Source organism: Octopus sinensis, linkage group LG17, assembly GCF_006345805.1.
Source record: "Octopus sinensis linkage group LG17, ASM634580v1, whole genome shotgun sequence".
Lineage (NCBI taxonomy): Eukaryota > Metazoa > Mollusca > Cephalopoda > Octopoda > Octopodidae > Octopus > Octopus sinensis.
The window spans coordinates 40857065-40881661 of NC_043013.1; the positions used below are offsets into that span (position 1 = coordinate 40857065).

The following is a 24597-nucleotide window of genomic DNA, read 5'->3' on the forward strand; positions in this document are numbered from 1 at the left end:
GGCTGAGTGCACTAAAGCAACATGAAAGGAAGTATTTTACTCAAGAATGCTATATGTCACCCAATCGACAAATCAAAACTACAAATTTATGATCATGATTCCAACTATTTAATCACCAAACCACATACCTCTACTAAGTTATAGGAATGTAAATAAACAAACTGTGGATATAAAACTATGGGGAGACAAACACACACATACATACATCTATTATATAAAATCCATTCTGTCTGTGTGTGTGCCTTCTAGGATCCCGGGCATCCTCCATCCAATTGCGCTCAGATTTGATATGTAGATACCAATGGTATCAGGGTGTGTATAAGTTTTTAAAAAATTACAAAAATCGATTCCAGGTGAGAATGCAATCGATAAAACCGTGGGAACATGTATTTGTACATGCAATTACATCAGCTGTTGCGATCGATACTATGCGTATCCGAGAAAAATGCACGTGCAGTTTGCGCAAAACTAGCCGGTTGGCTTGAAATAATGCCACAAAATGCAGTATATTTAAGAGACGAAAAATGTAAGATGCAAAAGAGATATTTTCTTCAAACTTGGCATGAAGGAAGGAAAGACTATTTGGTTTCTCAAGAAGTTTTTTTTTTGCCTTAACTTCGTTTAACAAAACCAAAAATTTTATTGAAATAAAGGCATGCTTAATTGTTTTTTAATGAAAAGAAAACACTGATTGCTTTTTATTCAGTAGATATGATTCAGCACCGTCCATTGGATGAGGGGAGCGTTTTGCTCGTACATACATAATTTTCATTTAAAAAATTTCCCACAAAGCATTGATTGGCCCAGGACACTTACCAAGGGTGTCACATAACAGAACTGAACCCCAAAACACATGTTAGTGAAGCAAACTTCTTAACACAACAGCCATGTCATGTCAGTACATGTATATACATTCTTATACATGTATATATGGAGCTCCATTAATAAAGACTAATATTTTTCCTCTCCATTTTTTTTTCTCCTTCCATCTCTTTTCTCTTCTCATCCCTTTCTGTAGAAGTGCATACGTTCGAAATGTTAAAAACTTCTTCCATTTTTCCTCAGCATCAAACTATTACACACTGTTTGTTGTTCTTTCAACTGTCTTTATCACTTGTATATTTTTTGTATATTTTTAACTATATATACATATCTATATATGTACATTATATATATATATATAATATATTGTGAAGGCGCATGGCTCAGTGGTTAGAGCATCGAGCTTACGATCGTGTGGTTGTGAGTTTGAATCCTGGACCCGGCTGCGTGTTGTGTTCTTGAGCAAGACACTTTATTTCACATTGCTCCAGTTCACTCAGCTGTAGAAATGAGTTGCGATGTCACAGGTGCCAAGCTGTATCGGCCCTTGCCTTTCCCTTGGATAACACTGCTGGCGTGGAGAGGGGAGGCCAGTGTGCATGGGCGACTGCTGTTCTTCCATAAACAACCTTGCCCAGACTTGTGCCTGGGAGGGTAACTTTCTAGGTGCAATCCCATGGTCAGTCATGACCGAAGGGGGTCTCAATATATATAATGTATATTTATACATAATCAATTAATTAATAAATTAATGAAAGATAAAACCATTTAATGAGTCTATCAAGTGGCTAGCTTGTTAACTCCATTTAGGAAAATATGTATACTGAAATATAATTATATAGATACGTGTAGTCCCTTAGCCAGAAATTTATTATTGATCTATGAGTGATCTTTCTTTTGATATCTGATTGATTCACCAGCCTGCTTTCATCCTGTGCTAATGGAGTAAAATTATAGGTGGTTTATAGAGCTTTTAGTGTCTATTTCAAGCATGTTGGTGTGTGTCTACACATACCCTTGTGTTATAATTATACCTATATAATTATATTTCAGTATATGTATGTGTATATATTTATGTATACACATATTCACATACATATTTACATATATGCACACACACATATACATACATATTTGTGTGTGTGTGTGTGTTTAATTAACCTTTTAGCATCATCTGTCCCTTTCATATTAATCTGGTTATGAACTTGAGCCCATGTTAGGAATTTCAGAACAGTTTGTTAACAGAAACTAATTAATATTCAGATTAGGCTGCCAAAGAATTGTTTACCACTGATTATATCAACTAGGGACCACAAACACTTAAAATTGATGTTCTGACAGCAACTACTGCCCAGTTGTATGGTACTCCGTATTAAGCAAAACTAATGACATGCAGCTAGCTAGGCCAAAATCAGTGATCCGACCAGAAGTTTGGGGCTTGAATATCAGTTGTCCATGACTTTCCTGGGAATCTGAGATGAGTAGAAAGAAAGAAGAAAGTTATTCTCATACTAAAGACCATTCTCAAATGCCTGCAACAGAATGAATTCCGCCAAAGACGTCTAATGGATAGGGTCTACCAGCCAAAAATGGAAATGGCTTCCTCAAGAAGCTTCAGCTCAGTTTCTCCTAACTAAATTTCACATACAGGGTTTTGCTTGATTCAAGTGTTAAATAAAAAGGTATTTACTCAAGATGATGAGATGAAGGATTGAACCTGAAACCATGTAATTGTGAAGTAAACATCTTAACCACAGAGCCACACCTACACTCATTGGAAGATGATTTGAGGGAGATTTAGTTCATAATTTCAGGTGAAACAACAGTGTACGAAGGGGTGCTGAGAAGTTCCTGGAGTTAAGGGCATGGCAAAAGGACTGAGGGCTAAGAAAACCAAAAGATGACTGCAATAAGTGTGTGAATCTGAGAGGGGAGTACATTGAATAAAGATCATAATTAACAGATTCTTTTGTATTTCCTTTTACCCAAAACCAGGAACTTTTCAGCATCTCCTTGTGTGTGTGTGTATGTATATATATATATATATCATCATGATCGACCAGGCTATCAGATGTTGCTACACATCACTGGTCACAATGCGCTTTGCATTGTTTTAGCCTTCAAAGCAGGCCAATATATATATATATATATATATATATATATATACACACACACACACACGCGAGTGGGTGCTGGAAAATTCTTGGCATTAAGATATCACAAAAAGCCTGGTCGGAAGCCCAACCTTCTGAGTTCTTTTATAGTGCTTAGAAAAACTGAAGGACTGCTGCAAAAAGTGTGTGAATCGAAGAGGGGAATATGTTGAGTAAAATCATAACTGATTCTCCTGTATTTTCTTTTACTGAAGGCCAGGACTTTTTCAGCATCCCCCTCATAAACGGTCCTTCTTTAGCATGACAGGTACTAACGTTGTTTGTCCTTAAACTGCCCTGTTTTAACCAGAGCTGTCATCTAAGACATTCTAGCCATGCCCCATCCATCTTTTTAGTCTCAGTTTATCTGAAGCTTCATCATTTGATATTCTCTTCTTCCTCTTTATATTTTTTTCTTCTTCGTTATAGACAATAGGATTTGACTCGAGAGGCATTTGACTGCTATTTCTAACACGTCAAGTAATCACACTGCAGGCTTCACCATTACTTTGACATGCACAAATGTTTGCCAAGGTGGTGTCATGTGAAAATTGAGAGAGAAAGAAAGAGGTTTCTAACTTACTTGGTTTTACAGGAAGGAGACCTCAAAAAAAAAAAAAAAAAAAAATACTAAGAGATGGCAGCTAAATGTCCTCGCAATACTCAGTGTTATGTATTTCCTCCAGCGAATTGCAATTATATTCTCTTTCCTGGAGAAGCTCACTCTGTAGTTTTCTGTGCTCTTTCAAGGCTGAACAGCATTAACATACTATTAACTACCGTTTCCATTGATTTCTCTCCCTCTGTGCAACCACTACATCGTTACCTGTATGTATTTTCCATTCAAGTTTACCAGCTGTTACCATCTGATATGTGGACATTATTGATTTTGATTAAGAAAGGTGACCATCAGCCCCCCCACCTCCATCCACTCATCCACACACACACACACATGTACAAACATATGTATATACATACACACATACCTACTTACATCACTGATTCAATTCCGGCCCTTACAAACCTGACATGCTATTAATTTCATTTTGTATTGGTCACAACATGGCGAAAAATCAATAAAGTAGAGGTGATGGTGGTGGTGGTGGTTATAGTGTTGGTGGTAGTTCTGGTAATGGTGGTGGTAGTGGTGGTATTAATGGCAGTGGTAAAGGTAGTAGTGGTGTTGGTAATGGTGGTGGTAGTGGTGGTTATAGCATTGTTGTTGGTGGTATTGATGGCAGTGGTGGTGTTGGTAATAATGGTGGTGATGGTTATAGTGTTGGTAGTGGTATTGGTGGTGGTTGTGGTGGTGATGGTTATAGTGGTGGTGGTGGTATTGGTGATGGTGGTTGTGGTGGTATTGATGGTAGTGGTGGTGTTGGTAATAGTGGTGGTGATGGTTATAGTGTTGGTGGTGGTATTGTGATGGTGGTGGTGGTTGTGGTGGTATTGATGGTAGTGGTGGTGTTGGTAATAGTGGTGGTGATAGTTATAGTGTTGGTGGTGGTATTGGTGATGGTGGTGGTGGTGGTGGTTGTGGTGGTATTGATGGTAGTGGTGGTGTTGATAATAGTGATGATGGTACATACATACATACCTAGTTACATCACTGTTAGTGGTGGTTGTGGTGGTAGTGATGGTAGTGGTGGTGTTAGTGATGGTGGTAGTAGTGGTAATAGTGGTTGTAGTAATGGTGGTGGTGGTTATAGTGTTGTGGTAGTTCTGGTAATGGTGGTGGTGGTATTGATGTCAGTGGTGAAGGTAGTAGTGGTGTTGGTAATGGTAGTGGTGATGTTGGTGGTGGTTATAGCATTGTTGTTGTTGGTGGTATTGATGGTAGTGGTGGTGTTGATAATAGTGGTGGTGATGGTTATAGTGTTGGTGGTGGTATTGGTGATGGTGGTGGTGGTTGTTGTGGTATTGATGGTAGTGGTGTGGTGTTGATAATAGTGATGATGGTACATACATACATACCTAGTTACATCACTGTTAGTGGTGGTTGTGGTGGTAGTGATGGTAGTGGTGGTGTTAGTGATGGTGGTAGTAGTGGTAATAGTGGTTGTAGTAATGGTGGTGGTGGTTATAGTGTGTGGTAGTTCTGGTAATGGTGGTGGTGGTATTGATGTCAGTGGTGAAGGTAGTAGTGGTGTTGGTAATGGTAGTGGTGATGTTGGTGGTGGTTATAGCATTGTTGTTGTTGGTGGTATTGATGGTAGTGGTGGTGTTGATAATAGTGGTGGTGATGGTTATAGTGTTGGTGGTGGTATTGGTGATGGTGGTGGTGGTTGTTGTGGTATTGATGGTAGTGGTGGTGTTGATAATAGTGATGATGGTACATACATACATACCTAGTTACATCACTGTTAGTGGTGGTTGTGGTGGTAGTGATGGTAGTGGTGGTGTTAGTGATGGTGGTAGTAGTGGTAATAGTGGTTGTAGTAATGGTGGTGGTGGTTATAGTGTTGGTGGTAGTTCTGGTAATGGTGGTGGTGGTATTGATGTCAGTGGTGAAGGTAGTAGTGGTGTTGGTAATGGTAGTGGTGATGTTGGTGGTGGTTATAGCATTGTTGTTGTTGGTGGTATTGATGGTAGTGGTGGTGTTGATAATAGTGATGATGGTACATACATACATACCTAGTTACATCACTGTTAGTGGTGGTTGTGGTGGTATTGATGGTAGTGGTGGTGTTAGTAATGGTAGTGGTTGTAGTAATGGTGGTGGTGGTGGTTATAGTGTTGGTGGTAGTTCTAGTAATGGTGGTGGTGGTGGTGGTGATATTAATGTCAGTGGTGAAGGTAGTAGTGGTGATGGTGGTGGTGGTTAAAGCATTGTTGTTGTTGGTGGTATTGATGGTAGTGGTGGTGTTGGTAATAGTGGTGGTGATGGTTATAGTGTTGGTGGTGGTATTGGTGATGGTGGTGGTGGTTGTTGTGGTATTGATGGTAGTGGTGGTGTTGATAATAGTGATGATGGTACATACATACATACCTAGTTACATCACTGTTAGTGGTGGTTGTGGTGGTTGTGGTGGTAGTGATGGTAGTGGTGGTGTTAGTAATGGTAGTGGTTGTAGTAATGGTGGTGGTGGTGGTTATAGTGTTGGTGGTAGTTCTAGTAATGGTGGTGGTGGTGGTTATAGTGTTGGTGGTAGTTCTAGTAATGGTGGTGGTGGTGGTGGTGATATTAATGTCAGTGGTGAAGGTAGTAGTGGTGATGGTGGTGGTGGTTAAAGCATTGTTGTTGTTGGTGGTATTGATGGTAGTGGTGGTGTTGGTAATAGTGGTGGTGATGGTTATAGTGTTGGTGGTGGTATTGGTGATGGTGGTGGTGGTTGTTGTGGTATTGATGGTAGTGGTGGTGTTGATAATAGTGATGATGGTACATACATACATACCTAGTTACATCACTGTTAGTGGTGGTTGTGGTGGTAGTGATGGTAGTGGTGGTGTTAGTAATGGTAGTGGTTGTAGTAATGGTGGTGGTAGTGGTTATAGTGTTGGTGGTAGTTCTAGTAATGGTGGTGGTGGTGGTGGTGATATTAATGTCAGTGGTGAAGGTAGTAGTGGTGATGGTGGTGGTGGTTAAAGCATTGTTGTTGTTGGTGGTATTGATGGTAGTGGTGGTGTTGGTAATAGTGGTGGTGATGGTTATAGTGTTGGTGGTGGTATTAGTGATGGTGGTGGTTGTTGTGGTATTGATGGTAGTGGTGGTGTTGATAATAGTGATGATGGTACATACATATATACATACCTAGTTACATCACTGTTAGTGGTGGTAGTGATGGTAGTGGTGGTGTTAGTAATGGTGGTGATGGTGGTAGTAGGGGTAATAGTGGTTGTAGTAATGGTGGTGGTGGTGATGGTTATAGTGTTGGTGGTGGTATTGGTAATGGTGGTGGTGGTATTGATGTCAGTGGTGAAGGTAATAGTGGTGTTGGTAATGGTAGTGGTGGTGGTAGTGGTGATGGTGGTGGTGGTTATAGCATTGTTGTTGTTGGTGGTATTAATGGTAGTGGTGGTGATGGTTATAGTGTTGGTAGTGGTATTGGTAATAGTGGTGATGGTGGTGGTGGTTGTGGTGATAGTGGTGGTGGTTGTGGTGGTGTTAGTAATCGTGGTGATGGTGGTAGTGGTGGTAAAAGTGGTAATGGTGGTAGTGATGATGGCAGAAGTAAAAGTGGTGGCAGTGTTGGTGGTAGTGATGATGGCAATGGCAGTGGTTGTGGTGGGCACAGAAAGAATATTATTATAGTTAATTTATACATTTTAATGTCCTTGGAAATATTTAAATTACAATTTACACCTGAGATTTCAATTTTAGTTATCTTCTTATCTTTTACCTGTTTCAATTATTGGACTGTGACCATGCTGGGGCACTGCCACGTATGGTTTAGGTGAACATATCCACATTTGTACCTATTTTAAAGTTTGGTACTTATTTTATCGTTTTTTTTTTTGCTAGACTGCTATGTTACAGGGATGTAAACAAACAAACACTGGTCATCAAGCAATCAGGAGGAGACAAATACAAAGACACACAAAATATTCATCATCATCATCATTATCATTTAAGGTCCATTTTCCATGTTGGCATAAGTTGGACAGGAACTGGCATGGCCAGGGATCATGCCAGGTTCCATAGTCTATTTTGGCTTGGTTTCTATGGCTGGATGCCCTTCCTAATGCCAACCACTCCAGAGAATGTACTACACATATATATATATATATATATATATATATATATATATATATATATATATATATATATATATAATATATATATATATGTATGTGTATATATATATATATATATATATATATATATATATATGTATGTGTATATATATATATATATATGTATGTGTATATATATATATATATGTATGTGTATATATATATATATATATATATATATATATATATATATTGGTATGTTAATGCAAATAGGAAAAATAGAACTCGAAATATGAGTATATGTATATTTTTACTAATATTCAGTGGAAGCAACAGAATGACTTAAGGTCTGGAAGTTTTGTCATGACACTCTCAGACCTTGAGTCACTCTGTTACTTCTGCTAAATATTAATAAATAAATAAATATTATGCACACACACACATAATGACAAGCTTCTACACAGTTTCCATGTACCAAATTCAATCACAAAGCATTGGTTGGTTCAGGGCTATGGTAAAAGATAATTGCCAAAGATGTTGTGCAGTGGGATTGAATCCCAAATCAATTAAATGGTTGCAAAATGAGCTTATTAACCATGCAGAAATATTTCACTACAAGATCATTAAAGTGCAAGAAAATAAAATTGTGAGTTGTGACAATAATTCATACATGAAGATTGCAAAATACACAAGAAGCATTCACTTGTATGGTTCGGTTATCAAATAAATAATATATAGACATAGCATATATTGTATACAATAAATGATAAGGAAGTTTATAAGATTTATAACAAGTATTCACTGTTATAATACTGAAATTGATCAAGGGAACTCAGTATTATAAGGTGATACATTAGTTCTATTGTGGGATCATAAATTTGTATTCATTAGTTGAATGAGATCTTAAATCTTGCTACCACAAATGTCAAATTACAAAAGCCTTTTAAATACATTGTTGCTGGCCTTGTAACTAAACTGCAGAGACAACATACAAAATAGGTTACCTGCATAACAGGTAATGAGTCAATGTAGGCAGCATTTACTTAGTCACTCAAAATAGAAACCAAACCTCTCTCAGATCACACCATAATGTCTTAACCCTTGGCCCATTCAAAGTTTGTCTTAAACATCCGTGCTTGTTACAGATTTTTAGCTAACTCTTGTTTTGTATGTTCTGAGTAATATAAAGATTTCCTTTTGTAAGTCTCAAGTAAGACTGGTCGTTGAAAAATATTGGGGATGTGTACCATATATGATGCAAGGATGCTAGAGAAATATGTCCTGTGTATCACATGTGAAACAACAGATTACAAAAGAAAGACACAAAACATAGAATAATGTTATTTTAAATACAATGTATCTGTAAAGAAAAGACTGTTACAGTTCAAATGCTTTTAATTCTAGGTTTGTTGGATCAGGAGTCCACATAGAAAGGGGGTTTATATATCAACAAAACAATTGCAGAATGCTCAAATACAATAACAACAGACTAAATATATAAAACATAGGATAAATATTAAAACTGAAATACAAGGAGCACAATTCATGACTACTTGCCACCGCAATGTAAAATAAAGCCTCAAGACTGATGTGTCCAGCTACCCACAACATCCAAACACTACAACAAATCATTATTCAGATTTCAGATATCGTTCTCATAAGAAAACTTCCATCCATTCATTTTCTCCACTCATTATTCCTGGTAGTGATTAGAGGTAGAGTCTTCATTGCACCCCCTCCATAGGGTACAATCAAAAGCAAGCATCATCACCCTTTCCTTCTGGATTTCCAAGCATGACCAACTGAGACAATAAATATTATCCAACTACTCCAATGTCTCCTGTCAGTTGGTTTAGTTTGAAGAATTTGTCTTGCAATTCTTTCCTGTAATATTCTAATCACATGTAATAAGGCAGCAAGCTGGCAGAATCATTAGTGCATTGGGTAAAATGCTTTTGACATTTTGTCTCTCTTTTTGTCATGAGTTCAAATTCTGCCATGGGCAACTTGGCCTTCCATCCTTTCGGGTTCAATAAAACAAGTACCAGTTGAACAATGTTGTTGAAGTAATCGACTTACCCCCTACCTCGAAATTGCTGGCCTTGTGCCAAAATTTGAAATCAATATTCTAATCATCTGTCCCTAGTATAGGATATGTAATCTCTCAATGCAGAGAAGTAGTGGCTCGATCTGGAGAGAATCCCTCATTTCTGAGCTATGCAGCCTATCAAGAAATGTTCCTATAGAAGACCCCCCCCCATTTTGGCTGCTTACCCTTTTATTTGTTTCAGTCATTTGACTGCGGCCATGCTGGAGCACCACCTTTAGTCATACAAATTGACCCCAGGACTTATTCTTTGTAAGCCTAGTACTTATTCTATCGGTCTCTTTTGCTGAACTGCTACGTTACGGGGATGTAAACACACTAACATTGGTTGTCAAGTGATGGTAGGGAGACAAACACAGACACACACATATACATCACCATGATTGATTGCTAGCCACTAACCCTTTTTTATTTTCTCTCTGCTTATTTCTGTGTTCTTTTCTGTTGAAGAGCGTAGGCTCGAAATGTAAAAGACCTTCTCACTTCCCGAGCATTAGACTAATACATCTGTTTGTTGTTTACACATCCGTCTTTGTTTTTTGTTTTGTTCTTTGTAAATTCTAACTATACATATACATAGAGACATATATATATATATATATGTACGTGGGCTTCTTTCAGTTTCCATCTAACAAATCCATTCACAAGGCTTTGGTCGGCCTGAGGTTATAGTAGAAGACACTTCCTCAAGGTGCCACGCAGGGGACTGAACTTGGAGCCATGTGGTTGGTATGCAAGCTACTTACCACACAGCCACTCCTGTGCCTATATATGTGATCATTTTCTTGTGTGCTTGTGTATGTGATCATTCTCTTTTGGTTGTTACTGAACATTCATGGCCATAGCTGATGATGGGCATGTAAACTTACAGAAAGAAATTAAACTATGAAATTAAAACTACATTTAAACTATAGGTGCAGGTATGTCTGTGTGGTAAGAAGCTTGCTTCCCAACCACATGGTCTGGGTTCAATCCTGCTGTGTGGCACCTTGGGTAAGTGTCTTCTACTACCAAAACCTTGTGAGATGGGAACTGAAATAAGCCCTACGTATATATGTACTGTGTATCAAAAATGTGTTATTGTGCCTCAAAAATTCATACCCCAGAGCTAAACAGTGTTCTGAAGCATTTGGGAGAGGGCATTTGGTGAAAGCAACCAGATTTGTGGAGTGCAAAGAATCGGATTCTTCACAATGACAATGTGTCCTTTTACTGAGCTCTCCACACTTATAAGCTTCTCACCAAAAACAACATGGTATCACTTCCACACACACACACTGTTCGCCAGATTTAGCACCTTCAGACTTCTGTCTCTTCTCCAAGATGAAAATGCAGCTCAAAGGTCACCATTTAAACACTGTTTTCAAGATCAAGAGAAAATCACAGAAGGTCCTTGACTTGCTTACAGAAAATGACTGCCAGGCTGGATTCCAAGAGTTGCAGGAATGCTGGAACTGGTTTATTGCTGTGCAAAGTAACTCTTTCAAAGGAGATGATGTTAAAATGAAGACGAATAAGTTATTTTTTAATAACATGACTTGTCGGGGAACCTTTTGATACCATCCCGTATATAACAAAAGAGGAAATTAGAAATTATTTCCAATTATTTCCTGTTTTGTTATAAAATAACTCTGCAAATAATATTTCCACAATTCTCAATTTTAATAGTTTTTTTTGAACCAATATACATAGGTGCAGGCGTCGCTGTGTTGTAAGAAGCTTGCTGCGAGCTGGCAGAAACGTTAGCACACCGGGAGAAATGCTTAGTGGTATTTCGTCTGTCGTTACGTTCTGAGTTCAAATTTTGCCAAGGTTGAATTTGCCTTTCATCCTTTCAGGGTTGATAAATTAAGTACCAGTTACGCACTGGGGTCAATGTAATTGACTTAATTCCTTTGTCTGTCCTTGTTTGTCCCCTCAATGTTTAGCCCCTTGTGGCCAATAAAGAAATAAGAAATAAGCACAGACAAGCTGACTTTGAGGGCAATAATTGTGAATAAGAATTGATATAGAGTAGATATAATACTTGAGTTCTGCCACATCAAACCCCTCTTTTTCTTGGGGTGTGATAAAAAAAAATCACCAAGTCCATGCTGTAAGATGTACACAACAACAAATACGGCTAGCTTTCCCTGTTGTGACGTGAATCACATGATAAAAAGTATTGTAATGTATGGCAGTCACATGATGAGAACTGTTGTAGAGAGTCCCAGACAAGGAGTGCAATGAGACAAGGGTGAGTGTCAGATGAGTGCAGTGTTTGCGTGAGACAACAAGGACTGCGAGAAAAGAGCTATCCAACTCGTATCAGCCGAGAAAAAATGTGACGTAAATTGGTGAGGGTGATTTCTAACTCATAACAAGTGGTACAATTGTTGAATGACTGATATCAGTAATGAGATTTAACTATAAAACCTTTTTTACAAAATAAGCACAAAAATATTACTTATTTCTTTTAATTTCCAAGTAATGGCTCCACCTAAGTTACCATTGTGTCTGAAAAGGGCGTGGATACTTTAAAACTGCTCTGTTGTTCATATCTATAATGATCTACACTCCATTGAGCAGTTTTGAAAAGCAATAAAAACTACAAAAATATATATAAACACAAAAAGAAATGTTATTGTCATTGTGAATGAAAGACGTAACAGAGCTAATTGTTTGGTGTCTGGTCTAAACTTAGACTTTACTGGACATTAAAAAAAAAAAACCCCGAAAAAACCAAAAAAAAAATCAACTGAAAGGTTTCTCTGAATTTTAAAGCTGTATTTATAGTTTGGTTGGCTTCCAGATATTTCCTTACAATGCCGTATGAAAATCCAGTGTCACAACATTAATTAACAACTAAGATTAGTAACAGAGATTTTCACCCGACTTTACCAACTTCAACCTTTTGAAATCCATTCTCTAACCTACTTTTTTTTTTTTTTTTTTACTACCCTGCAAATGTTGACTTGGAAATGTTCATGCTGGATATCAGCCATATTGATGTCATTGATGTCTAGGAAGTCCAGTAAAAGTCATGAGCAATACCCTTAGACCCTAAGCAAAAGTCAGAGTTAAGTATTTTGTTTATGAGCACAATGGAATCCTTGTCAAAAACTCACACAACTGGAAGAGAAAATGTGGCATAGCTCAGATAGTTTGATAAATTATTGATTCTTGTCTTGTAGGAGTGTATATGTAAAGACTCAACCTGCTAAAAATAATAGCCAAATAGAATCACCCCACATTTTTGTTTCTTTTTAAAAATACATCAGATAATGTAATCTTAAAAACAGCATATCCAACAAAAAAACAAAAACAAAAAAAAAACCAATAAAATACAGGGGACTTCCAACAGCTGATTTGGGTTAAATAACAACCAGTATTAGCCATTTTGACTCCAATGAATCAACAGGGACTGATATAAAAGTCTTACCTGACTTTCCAGGCTCTGATAGCACTCTGGATATTGGTGGCAGATCTTATGGTCCTCGTAAACTTCTTACGAACTATGAATGCCCTCACAGTTCGCTGTATGGATAAAATAGCTTCATCCTGTACAGAACGAGAGGCTTTTTCTAGATGTTGTTCAAATGCTTCTTTCAGGAAAACCTTTTAATAAAAGAAAAAAAAAACATTTATGATTAACATATATTTTACTTTGATAGGGATCCAAAATGAATTTACAAATAACAAAACAAAAATAAAACATAAAAAAAGTGGGACAGAGCAAGCATAGCCCCCTATAACACCCACCCCTCCTACAGATCACATTTAACTATCTGCCGCCTAGAAAATTGTTTCCAGATTACAAACACAGTGTTATTTACATTCCTTGAATATCATGTTAAACAATAGTTTGTTATGAAATCAATAGGTAAAATATACAGCGAGAGGTATATAGTATAGTTATACACCTACAAGGTGTGGCTCTGTGTACGTGTGTATGTGTATACCTGTGTGTATGTGTATACATGTGTGTATGTGCATATTTGTGTATACATAACTAGCAACTAAATTTAGACGTGATCAAAGGATTGGTATGAAGAAAAAGAAATCTATGCTATGTATGGGAATAATTCTATATGAATGAGGAAAACAAAAAAACTGAACCAACAAAATGCTTACAACAAAAGTTACTATTGGGTCACCTCATAAATGATGTGTCTTTTTTTATACTTCTTTTATATTTCATAAAATTAAGATAAATAAAGTTCTTTTTAAATCTAAAATAAACTCTCCTTCATTTTCTACAATGCTCTTCTATCTATCTGGTAGACTTTGCAAGGCCCCTCTTCCTAAATTCACTTGTCCATTAAGAAAAATACTCCTCCAGTACTGTTCTGATCTCATCAACAGAATTCATATTTTTTCTATCCAAAAGATTTGGAAAACTGCAGAATAAATGATAATCAGAAGGGGCAATGTCTGGTGAATATGGTGGGTTGGGCATCGTTTCTCATTGAAACTGCTCCAGCCTTTGGAATGTCATCCTCACTGTATGTGGCTCAGCATTATCCTGATGGAAGACCACCTTTCGTCTTGAAACCAAAGATGGTCGTTTTTCTTCTAGTGCTGACTTAAGCTACTCAAGCAGCTTACAGTAGATCTCCTATGTTATCGTTTAGTTTGAGTTTAAAAGTTTAAAGTGGATTAAACCTTTCTTATCCCACCAAACAGATAACACCTTACATGGGTGAAGACCTTTAGTCTGGTGTGCCAGCATTTCTCCTTTCCCTAGCCACTGTCTTGTTGCTTGACATTTTTATAGAAAATCCATTCTGCCTATCAAATCTACTCACATGGCTTTATAGTTAGCCTGAGGCTATATAGTAGAAGACACTTGCCCAAGGTGCCATGCAGTGGGACTGAACTCAGAAGCATGTGGTTGGGAAACAAACATCTTACCACGTAACCATGCAGTGGGACTGAACCCCAGAACCGTGTGGTTGGGAAGCAAGCTTCTTACCACAACCATGTCTGTGCCTATAGTATAAGAGGTGTAGTAGTATAATTAAATACACTTCTTGACATACATCAGCAATTTCATCTAAAGCGACAAGAAGGAATAGTCCAAGACTCCAAAGTCTAGTACATATCTAAGATTTTATGGAGAGGACTATGTCTAATTTAACCCCATTGATGCCAACATGCTTGAGATTGCCCCCAGTTCTTTGATAAAAACTTTCTCTTTTGAAGTGATTAAAATTTAAGCCTCCAACCAAAATTTCATGTTGATACATGTTCCTGTCACAAGCTTAATAATGACAAATTTATTTTACCAAATTTCTTCATCATTTTAAAATTTAATTGCAATAGAGGCAGTATATTTCAAAAGAAGTATGGCAAACAAAGCATTAAAGTAGTCTAAATTAAATCTTTGCACCAAAATTCCTTGTTAATTTGTGTTCCAAAAAACCAGCTTTAAGATAAGAAATTTATTTTACCAAGTTCATCATTTTGAAAATTAATTGAAATAAAGGTTGTGTATTCAAACAGAAATATGATAACGAAAAGGTTAAAGTTCAAGTGTGAAGCAGCAATGGGATATTTAGAGTGAGACTTGATGTGATTGTGGGAAATTTGGCTGCTATGTCTACCAAACTGAGAGACCATGTAGAGGTTCTTTTCATGGTTCAATCAAATGAGACTCCTTCCCCATTTGATAGGGGTACATTGAGTACCTCTCTGCATACACTGCTCTCGAATATATAGAGAGATATAAAGAAATGAGTTATTTGGGCATGGCTGTTTGGACACTGGTAATATGGCATGGCTGACTGAATACTGAATCTGTTTTAGACAGTGCTTGTTGGTACTGGAGACAAACAGAGATGCATACACGTGTGTGCATGTACAGAAATGCACACACATAGATAGAAAGAGAGGGAGAGGGAGAGAAAGAGAGGGAAAGACAGGCATTATAATTTGTTAATTTGACAAAATCGACATAACCACCTTGCTTCTCCTCATGCATATAGAGAATATACTCAGAGAGAGAGAGAGAGAGAGAAAGAGAGAAAGACAGACAGAGAGGGAGAGAGAAAGAAAGAAAGAGATGGTGGGGAGGAGGGTGGGAATGACAGTAACATAAAAATGAGAGAAATATTAAGAGATGTCAAATAGTTCAGTGTCAAATCAGTGATACCAAATAGGTGGTACCAAAATGGCTGTGCCAAGACGGCTGCATCAAGACGGTTGCACCAAGACGGTTGCACCAAGACGGTTGCACCAAGACGGTTGCACCAAGATGGTTGTACTAAGATGAGATGCATTAAAATACGATATGACAAGGGAATTCAAATTTATATGAATGTAGTTTTAGCTGTGTAAGAGGACAATAAATATAATCAGATGCCGTATGGAACGAACTTTTCGATTGTATGTTCAGTGATATTTCATGTCATTCAGGTTTACTGAGGCAAACAAAGGGCTAGCACTGAATTTAAAATGGGTTAGCAGTGAATTGAGAATGGGCCGACACAGTGAATAGAAGGAAGTCACCATAGACTGTGTCTATTTGCAAGAGTAGATACATCTCATTATCGTTTGTCTGCCAACACACGCATGATACATTCATTAAGAAAATCAGTTACAAGTTAATAAGATAATCTCTGTACAGTTGCTTGGCATTAGAGAAATAGCAGCCAAGTTTTTTCCCAGATCATATCTTTCGGTCTTAAAAATAGTGAAGGACACAGTGGAAAATGTAGTTACATCTACTTCCCTTCTACTCACCTTGTCACTTAGGGATTTACCTGGACTTGCAGCTTCTATTGATCAATAACAAACGTTCTTCTACAATAACAACCGTTCCTGACTTCTTTCAATCTTCAACCCCTCATCTCTTTGCTCAAAGCCCTTCCACCCTGAGTTTTAGTTTTCCTTTTTTGGGGGGCTTGCAAGAATATGTATTGTCAAAGACTGTAGAATGAACTGAAAATTCATTTTAACCCTTTAGCATTTAAATCAACCTTAACTGCCCAAGGTGCCACACAGTGGGGGAATTGAACCTGGAACCATGTGGTTGGGAAGCAGGGTTCTTACTACACAGCCACACCTGTGCCTATACTCTACTCTTTTACTTGTTTCAGTCATTTGACTGTGGCCATGCTGGAGCATCGCCTTTAGTCGAACAAATCGACCTCAGGACTTATTCTTTGTAAGCCTAGTACTTATTCTATTGGTTTCTTTTGCTGAACCGCTAAGTTACGGGGACGTAAACACACCAGCATCAGTTGTCAAGCGATGTTGGGGGAACAAACACAGACACACAAACATATACACACATACATACATATATATATATATATATATATATATACGACGGGCTTCTTTCAGTTTCCGTCTACCAAATCCACGCACAAGGCTTTGGTTGGCCAGTGGGACTGAACCTGGAACCATGTGGTTGGTTAGCAAGCTACTTACCACACAGCCACTCCTATGCCTATATTAAATATTCCTACAGATGTCACCCAATAACTGGCCATGTTCAGTCTTCCCCTCCAAGTTTGCGTTGGTCACTTAAGTTCTTTAATATAAACACAAAAGTAACCAAATTGTGTTTACTGAAACAACAGATTACATCTGTAAAGTGTTGTTCTCTCTTTGCTGGACTAACACCATTTGGCAACGGTAGTGGCAATAATGATGGTGGTGATGGAAATGGGAGTTGGTGGTGGTGGTGGTAGGGATGATGATAGTGGTGGTGGCAGTGGTGGTAATGGTAGTGGTGATGATGATGGTGGTGGCGGCAGTTGTGATAGTTGTGATGGTGGTGGTGACAGTAGTGGTGATGATGATGGTGGTGGTGATAGTAGTGGTGATGATGGTGGTGGCAGTAGTGGCAGTGATAGTGGTGGCAGTGGCTGGTGGTGGTGATGACAGTGTTGTTGATGGTGCTGGTTATGGTGGCAGTGGTGGTGATGGTAGTGATGATGATGATGGTTGTGGTTGTGAGCATAGTGATGGTGATGATGGCGGTGGCAGTGACGGTGCTGACAGCAATGTTGTTGACAATTTTGGTGGTGGTGGCTGCAGTAGTACTGACAGCAGTGTTATTGATGGTGATTGTTGTAGTGGTGGTGGCTGTGGTAGTTGTGTTGTTGATGGTAATGGTGGAGAAGTGTTGGTAGTAAAAGTTATGGTGCCAGGAAGTGGTGGTGGTGGTGTTGATTGTAGTGGTAGTGGCGGAAGTATGTTAGTAGAAAGGTTCGTTGTGATGAAAGAGGCATAACATGATTACAGTAAGGGCATCATAATTAATTGGTGATTAACATGTTGGATTCCTACTTGGAAGTTCCGGCCATATTCCAGAGACAGTCCAACATTTTGTGAGGGAGACTTTTCTTTTTCTTATGGAATAAATATAAATATAATAAATATAGGTGCAGGAGTGGCTCTGGGATAAGTAGCTTGCTTACCAACTACATGGTTCTGGGTTCATTCCCACTGTGTGGCACTTTGGGCAAGTGTCTTCTACTATAGCCTCGGGCTGACCAAAGCCATGTGAGTGGATTTGGTAGATGGAAACTGGAAGAAGCCCGTCGTATATACATACATATATATGTATATGTATGTGTGTGTATATGTTTGTGTGTCTGTGTTTGTCCCCCCACCAACATCACTTGACAACTGATGGTGGTGTGTTTATGTCCCCGTAACTTAGCAGTTCGGCAAAAGATTCTTTGGAAGCCTAGTACTTATTCTATCAGTCTAAGTCCTGGGGTTGATTTGCTTGACTAAAGCCGGTACTCCAGTATGGCCACAGTCAAATGATTGAAACAAGTAAAAGAGTAAAGAGTATAAAAATTGTTGCTGCTGCTATAGTCACCATCGTCGCCAGTGCCGCCGCTACTATAAATGCCACTACCAGTATCTCTCCACATCTATAATTGTCATAATCAACACAACCACCACCACCACAACTACCACACCACCAACCATAACAACACAACCACCACACCACCAAAACAACAAAACTGCTTGAACACCAACACAACTGCCACCACCCACAACTTTTAACACAACAAACTACATCCAACACAACAGCCAACTTCCATTGTAATTTCCACCACCACCACCACCACCATTACTGCCACTGCCATTAGTGTAACAGAAATGATGATGACAGTACAGTCTTTGGCAACGCTACATAGGCCCTGCCACTTCATGTGCAACCATCTGACAAACCAAATTTTCATAACAATACACCCAAACTTTTCAATAACAACATTAACAACCACAGCACTCTTATACAGAGAAAAACATCAAACAAACAAACAAACAAACACACACACACACACACACACACACACACACACACACACACACACACACACACAGAGACTAAGATGTTCTTTGCAAATGGTTGTCCATTATCCTCTGAAACAGACACAATGTTCTTCATCAGTTGTTCCTTTGCCTCTTTGTAAATCTAAACCCTCGATGTTAACACTGCCTCTATAATTTCCATCATCAACACAATCACCACCACCACTACCACCATCCACAACCATTAGCACAACGACCACAACTGCTGTCTCCAACACAACAGCCATTTCCATTGTAACTACCACCACCTTCAGTGACAGACATGACATGTAAATGTTTGATTGGGTTGCCCCGGTCCCCATACAACTGAATATGTATATGCCCCTTTGCCCTAATTTTCTTGCTTTTTCTACAAGTACTGAACGTGTTTCTCCTCTTTATCTTCCACCTTCAATCCCCCTGCAGGAGGGATTCATATTACAACATGTTGTAATAGTCCATGTGCCATATGCATATCATATTATATCTTACATACAAAAATTTCCCCCTCATTATTCCCACATTTTCATTACTGGGCAATGTTTATATAAGCCAAACCAAATCATAACACAGAAGTCTATTTAAAAGCCAGAACATTTGAAAAATCTTCAGGAAGGTTTGAGGTCCTCAGAGAACCCACCTATGGCTGATCTTTTCCCTACAGATATACACATATAAAGTTACACACACACACAGATACTCATACAATATACAGTCACAAACACACACATGGTGAACACTTTAGTGACTGACCACCTCAGCTGATCTCTTCCCAGCACATGTATACACACAAATACGCAAATACAGATACATGTACAGATAGCACCTCAGTGACCCGCCTATAGCTGATCCCAGCTCTACTAATATCTATTGTTGATTCTTGCCCTACAAATACAGATATACACTCACATATACCTTAGTAGATCACAGACATTCACACCTTAGTGGATCACAAAGGTATATGTGTGAATGTCTGTGTATGTATATCTATGTGTGTGTGTGTGGGTGTGTGTGTTTGTAGGGCAGAGATCAGCAACAGGTGGGTCACTAAGGTACTCACCATGTGTGTGTGTGCGTGTGTGTGTGTTTGTTACTGTGTATTGTATGAGTATTCCCTGTTGACTCCCTGGTATACAAATACATATGCACATACACACAAATACAAACATACACACATATATGAATATATCAAACGTCAAGTCTTTCACTAGGTACAGACTAGGAATAAGACCTTCATAGAGAGATTAAGTTGTACCCTGTCTGCTTTTTGGCACTTGATGAATATATTTCATATGGGAAAAGCAGTGTAGGTCGCTTGAAGCATTGTGATAAATAAGTAAAATAGTAAGAATAGTAAAGATAGAGAGCTTCTCACAAAGCAGAATAGGAATAAATTTAACCTTTATATAGTTTAGGCAGAAAAGCCCTTCATCATCATAAGTAAATAGTCAAGAAATGTCAGTCCATTATACAGGAAAATGTTGAACTATAAAACCAGAAACAAAACAGAAAAGATCTCACAAAGGAAGTTCACCTGGATTTAAACAACGACAGCCACAGGAATTACAGAGTGCGTATAAGGACAATTACCACTCCCTAGGACAATTACTTCACTTATTTCTTTATTGCCCACAAGGGGCTAAACATAGAGGGGACAAACAAGGATAGACAAAGGGAGTAAGTCGATTACATCGACCCCAGTGCATAACTGGTACTTAATTTATCGACCCTGAAAGGATGAAAGACAAAGTCGACCTTGGCGGAATTTGAACTCAGAACGTAACGACAGCACGCTGGGCAAAATGCTTAGCGATATTTCGTCTAACTTTTCTGCCAGTTCGCCGCCTTACTTCAATTACTTCACTTGGTTAATTACCCCCTCTCCAATATATCAAGAAGTTTTAAATCATCATCTGTTGTCCTCAGGGGTAATTGTCTTTGGTGGGGTTTATTGTCCATGGGAAGTAAATGTCCTTGACTCACTGAGTGTTTGGACTAAATTTTACAGTTTGCATAAAAGGAAAAGAAAATATAATATCCCATTCAAAACAAAAAGTATTTAAAAACAAAATATCAATTGGATCATGGTTGGGAGGTAACAGTTTATTCTAAGTAGCTGTCTCCAGCTTCTGCCATAGCCTGAAGATGGCTCTGGTGCCTGTGCATGCATTTCTCACTGTATCCCTAGAAAGATCTGCAAATACTTCCTTGATCTTGGCTACCAGCTTCGTCCTGGTGTTGCAGGCAGAATGGTAGGTGTCTTCCTGAACTATGCTCTACACATAATAATCCATGGGATTACAATCAAGGGAATTAAGAGGCAAGGAATTGGGGCCAGTGAAGTTTGTGGAAATTCTCCAACAACCATTTCTGACTTTCTCTGGAAGTATGGCTAGGAGCTGAATCCTGCTGCTATGCATATTGCCTTCTAACAGCAATCCTTTCATGTCAAGGTTTGATGACAATCTCTAGCAGCTTCGCATAGTTATCTGAATTGAGCCTAAAGCCCTGTTCAGAGATGTGGTGAGACATGATGTCACCCCTACTAGAGACACACCTAAAGACCATCACTTTCCGGATGGCCTAGCTTTGTAGTCTCCGTTACAGCTGTCCAATGTCATGTCTTACTGCCATTGCCGTATTCACAAAGCATTGAGCAGCAGTCATGATATTGGAATTTTGATATCTGACATAAACCATTATAGTCAGGTAATTCTTTTCCAATATTCAGATGGCTTGTCAGGGAACCATTTAGCTTACTGGTTAGAACACCCAGCCAGTATCTGACAACTTTATCAAAAGCAGCAAACTGGCAGAATTGTTAGCAAGCTGGGTGGAATGCTTAGTGGCATTATGCTTGTCTTCACATTCTGAGTTCAAACTCCACTGAGGTCCACTTTGCCTTTCATTCTTTTGGGGTTCAATAAAATAAGTACCAGTTGAGCACTGGAGTCTGTGTAAAGAACTTAACCCCTCCCTCATAACTGCTAACCTTGTGCCAAAATTTGAAGTCGATATTCAGATTGCTGCTAATCCTCAATGTCAGCAAACTTTTTCTCAACTACAACATTAGTCTTATGCATGTCATCATCATTTAATGCTCTCCAGTGCCACTGACAGTCCACCAAATACATCAAGCTATTATTGAAAAAAAAGGCAACGTAAGTCCTCAACTTTATCTTGAACACCTTGCACTTGTTGTTTAATCTAAGAAATAAACCATAAAAATAAACAAACAAAAATAATAAAGGTTTCTTCAATGTTAGCATCATCTCTTCCCTCTACCATAAAACCAAAAGATGATCAGTGAATTATAATTACCTTTGTGGCTCCAACTTGGTATTTAGATTCATTGTCTGGGTGTTGGGTCAGCAAGATTTTACGGCAAATATCTGAGGGAAGGTCTGACTTTCTGATTTTCTGTCTTCTGATCAAACACTTGTATCTAAGTAAAAAAAAAAAAAAGAAGCCTTTTGTAGACAAGGTCAAGGTGTCCCTGGTGTGGTGATATGGTGACACAGATTATATAGATGCACAGATGTAAGTGTACAGATACAAGGTCCAACAGATGCAGTGTTAAGGGATATGTGTGATGGTTTCGTTTAATAGATGTAGTGGTAGAATTACTACATGTGAGTGTATGGCTTCATACTTTTAGAACATTGTAAGATCTGATGATAATACCACATGGATACATGGCATGACAGCTGTATAATGTTGTGGGACCAGATGTTATTGTATGGACATATGGTATGATATATATATATATAATGGTGTATAGGCACATGGTATGATAGATGTAATGATGTCTCTTAGGATCAGATGGTACTGGAAGGAAGGACCTCCTTCAGTCATGAATGACCATGAGATTGCACCGAGAAAGTTCTCTTCCAAGGCACAAATCCAGGCAAAGTTGTTTATAGAAGACCAGCATACTGGCCTCCCCTCTCCACATCACCAGTGTTATCCAAGGGAAAGGCAAGGGCCGATACAGCTTGGCACCAGTAACGACGCAAATTATTTCTACAGCTGAGAGAACTGGAGGAAAGTGAAATAAAGTGTCTTGCTCAAGAACACAACACACAGCCCAGTCTGCAAATCAAACTTGTATAAAGGCAAGAAGAGATCAGTAACAACAATAGTGTCTAGTTGCTCAGAGCAGAGTGGTTAAATAAATCACTAAATGTAGGCTTAAAAGGAAAAAAATTTAAATACATAAAAACAAACAGTTTAAGGATAAGAGACATGAAAAAAAAACAAAACAATTTCAAAGTGAAAGGCAATGTAGGTTAATCAAAATCTGTATTTTTAAAAACGGAAACCCAGCCCTCGCACACTCTGGGTAAACCCCAGATAAGATCTGCAGGATAAATGATCTATTTTAATGGAAAGATTGGAAAAAAAATTACGTTTTAATTTTTTGACTAAATTCTTTTGATATTAGCTTACCTGAGACTACCACTGGTTCAAGGACACAAACTTCCTGCTTGAAAGCAATCTAAATTTAAGCCTTCCATTAAAATTTCATGTTAATTTACTTACTTTTCACCCCATCCCTTATCTTTCATTGCTTAACTCCCCCTTTTTCTGTTTCCTTGTGGAAGTAATTCAGGGGTAGCAGTTTTAGTGATTGATTTCTGATTTCACATGTTTTTCTAAAGTGAAAGATTTTTTAAAATAAATTTATGACCTCAATAAACCAGTTTAATAACAAAGAAGTTATTTTACTGAATTCAATATTTTCAAAATTATTTATAACTAGCACTATGACCCGGCGTTGCCGGGTCATAGTGGCATTCAATTGGCATATCAAGTTTCGGGCATTTTGATTGGGTTTTGGATAGAAAATTCACAAAAAGGTAACTTTTATTGAATTTTTAATGGCTTTACGGGGTGACTGGGGAAATGTAAAGATGTGCACGACCACCCTTGGACGGTTTTGACCATAGGAAGTGCGAGCCCTCTAACTGAAAAATTGTGGATTTGTATAAAGGACACGCATGCAGACATTTTGCCGTTTATATATATAGAGATAATCCTTTCTACTACAGGCACAAGACTGGAAATTTTGTGGGAGGGGACTAGCTGATTACATTGACCCCAGTATTTCACTGGTACTTAATTTATCAACCCTGAAAGGATGAAAGGTAAAGTCAACCTCAGCAGAATTTGAACTCAGCTTGCCAGGCTAAATGTTTAGTGGTATTTTTTTGTCTGCCGCTACATTCTAACGATTCTGCCAGCTTGTTGATGGGATCCCTGTATCTTAGCTTACGTTTACTCTACATAGACATAAAATACCTTTTTGGAATTGAGATGATACCAGGATTGAAAATCTGCCCTTCGTTTGGTTCTTGAACATCCAGCTTTGGGATCAGGTCTGGATGAGGATTTGTGAACTTAGATGTTTTTCATTTAAACTTAATTTAAAATAATATCATGTTGGTAGGGTAACAATAAATGCTTTATTATTAGTGCTCACTTTAGTTTTAAGCCACAGGTCCAATTAGAACTCTATAGAAACTAGCTTAAAAGTTTGTATGG

At 38.2% G+C, this 24597-nt stretch overlaps 1 protein-coding gene across 6 annotated transcripts in view; it reads right to left on the bottom strand.

The window, feature by feature from the left end:
* The window catches only part of LOC115220897 (unconventional myosin-XV), a 455449-nt gene that overhangs the window by 213750 nt on the left and 217102 nt on the right, over positions 1–24597 (bottom strand). For all 6 annotated transcript variants that reach the window (XM_036510507.1, XM_036510509.1, XM_036510508.1 and 3 more), the window contains exons 18-19: positions 22375–22498; positions 13178–13353 (exon numbers count right to left, since the gene is read on the bottom strand). In XM_036510507.1, the coding sequence (XP_036366400.1) occupies positions 13178–13353; positions 22375–22498 (300 nt within the window). The remainder of the gene's footprint in view (positions 1–13177; positions 13354–22374; positions 22499–24597) is intronic.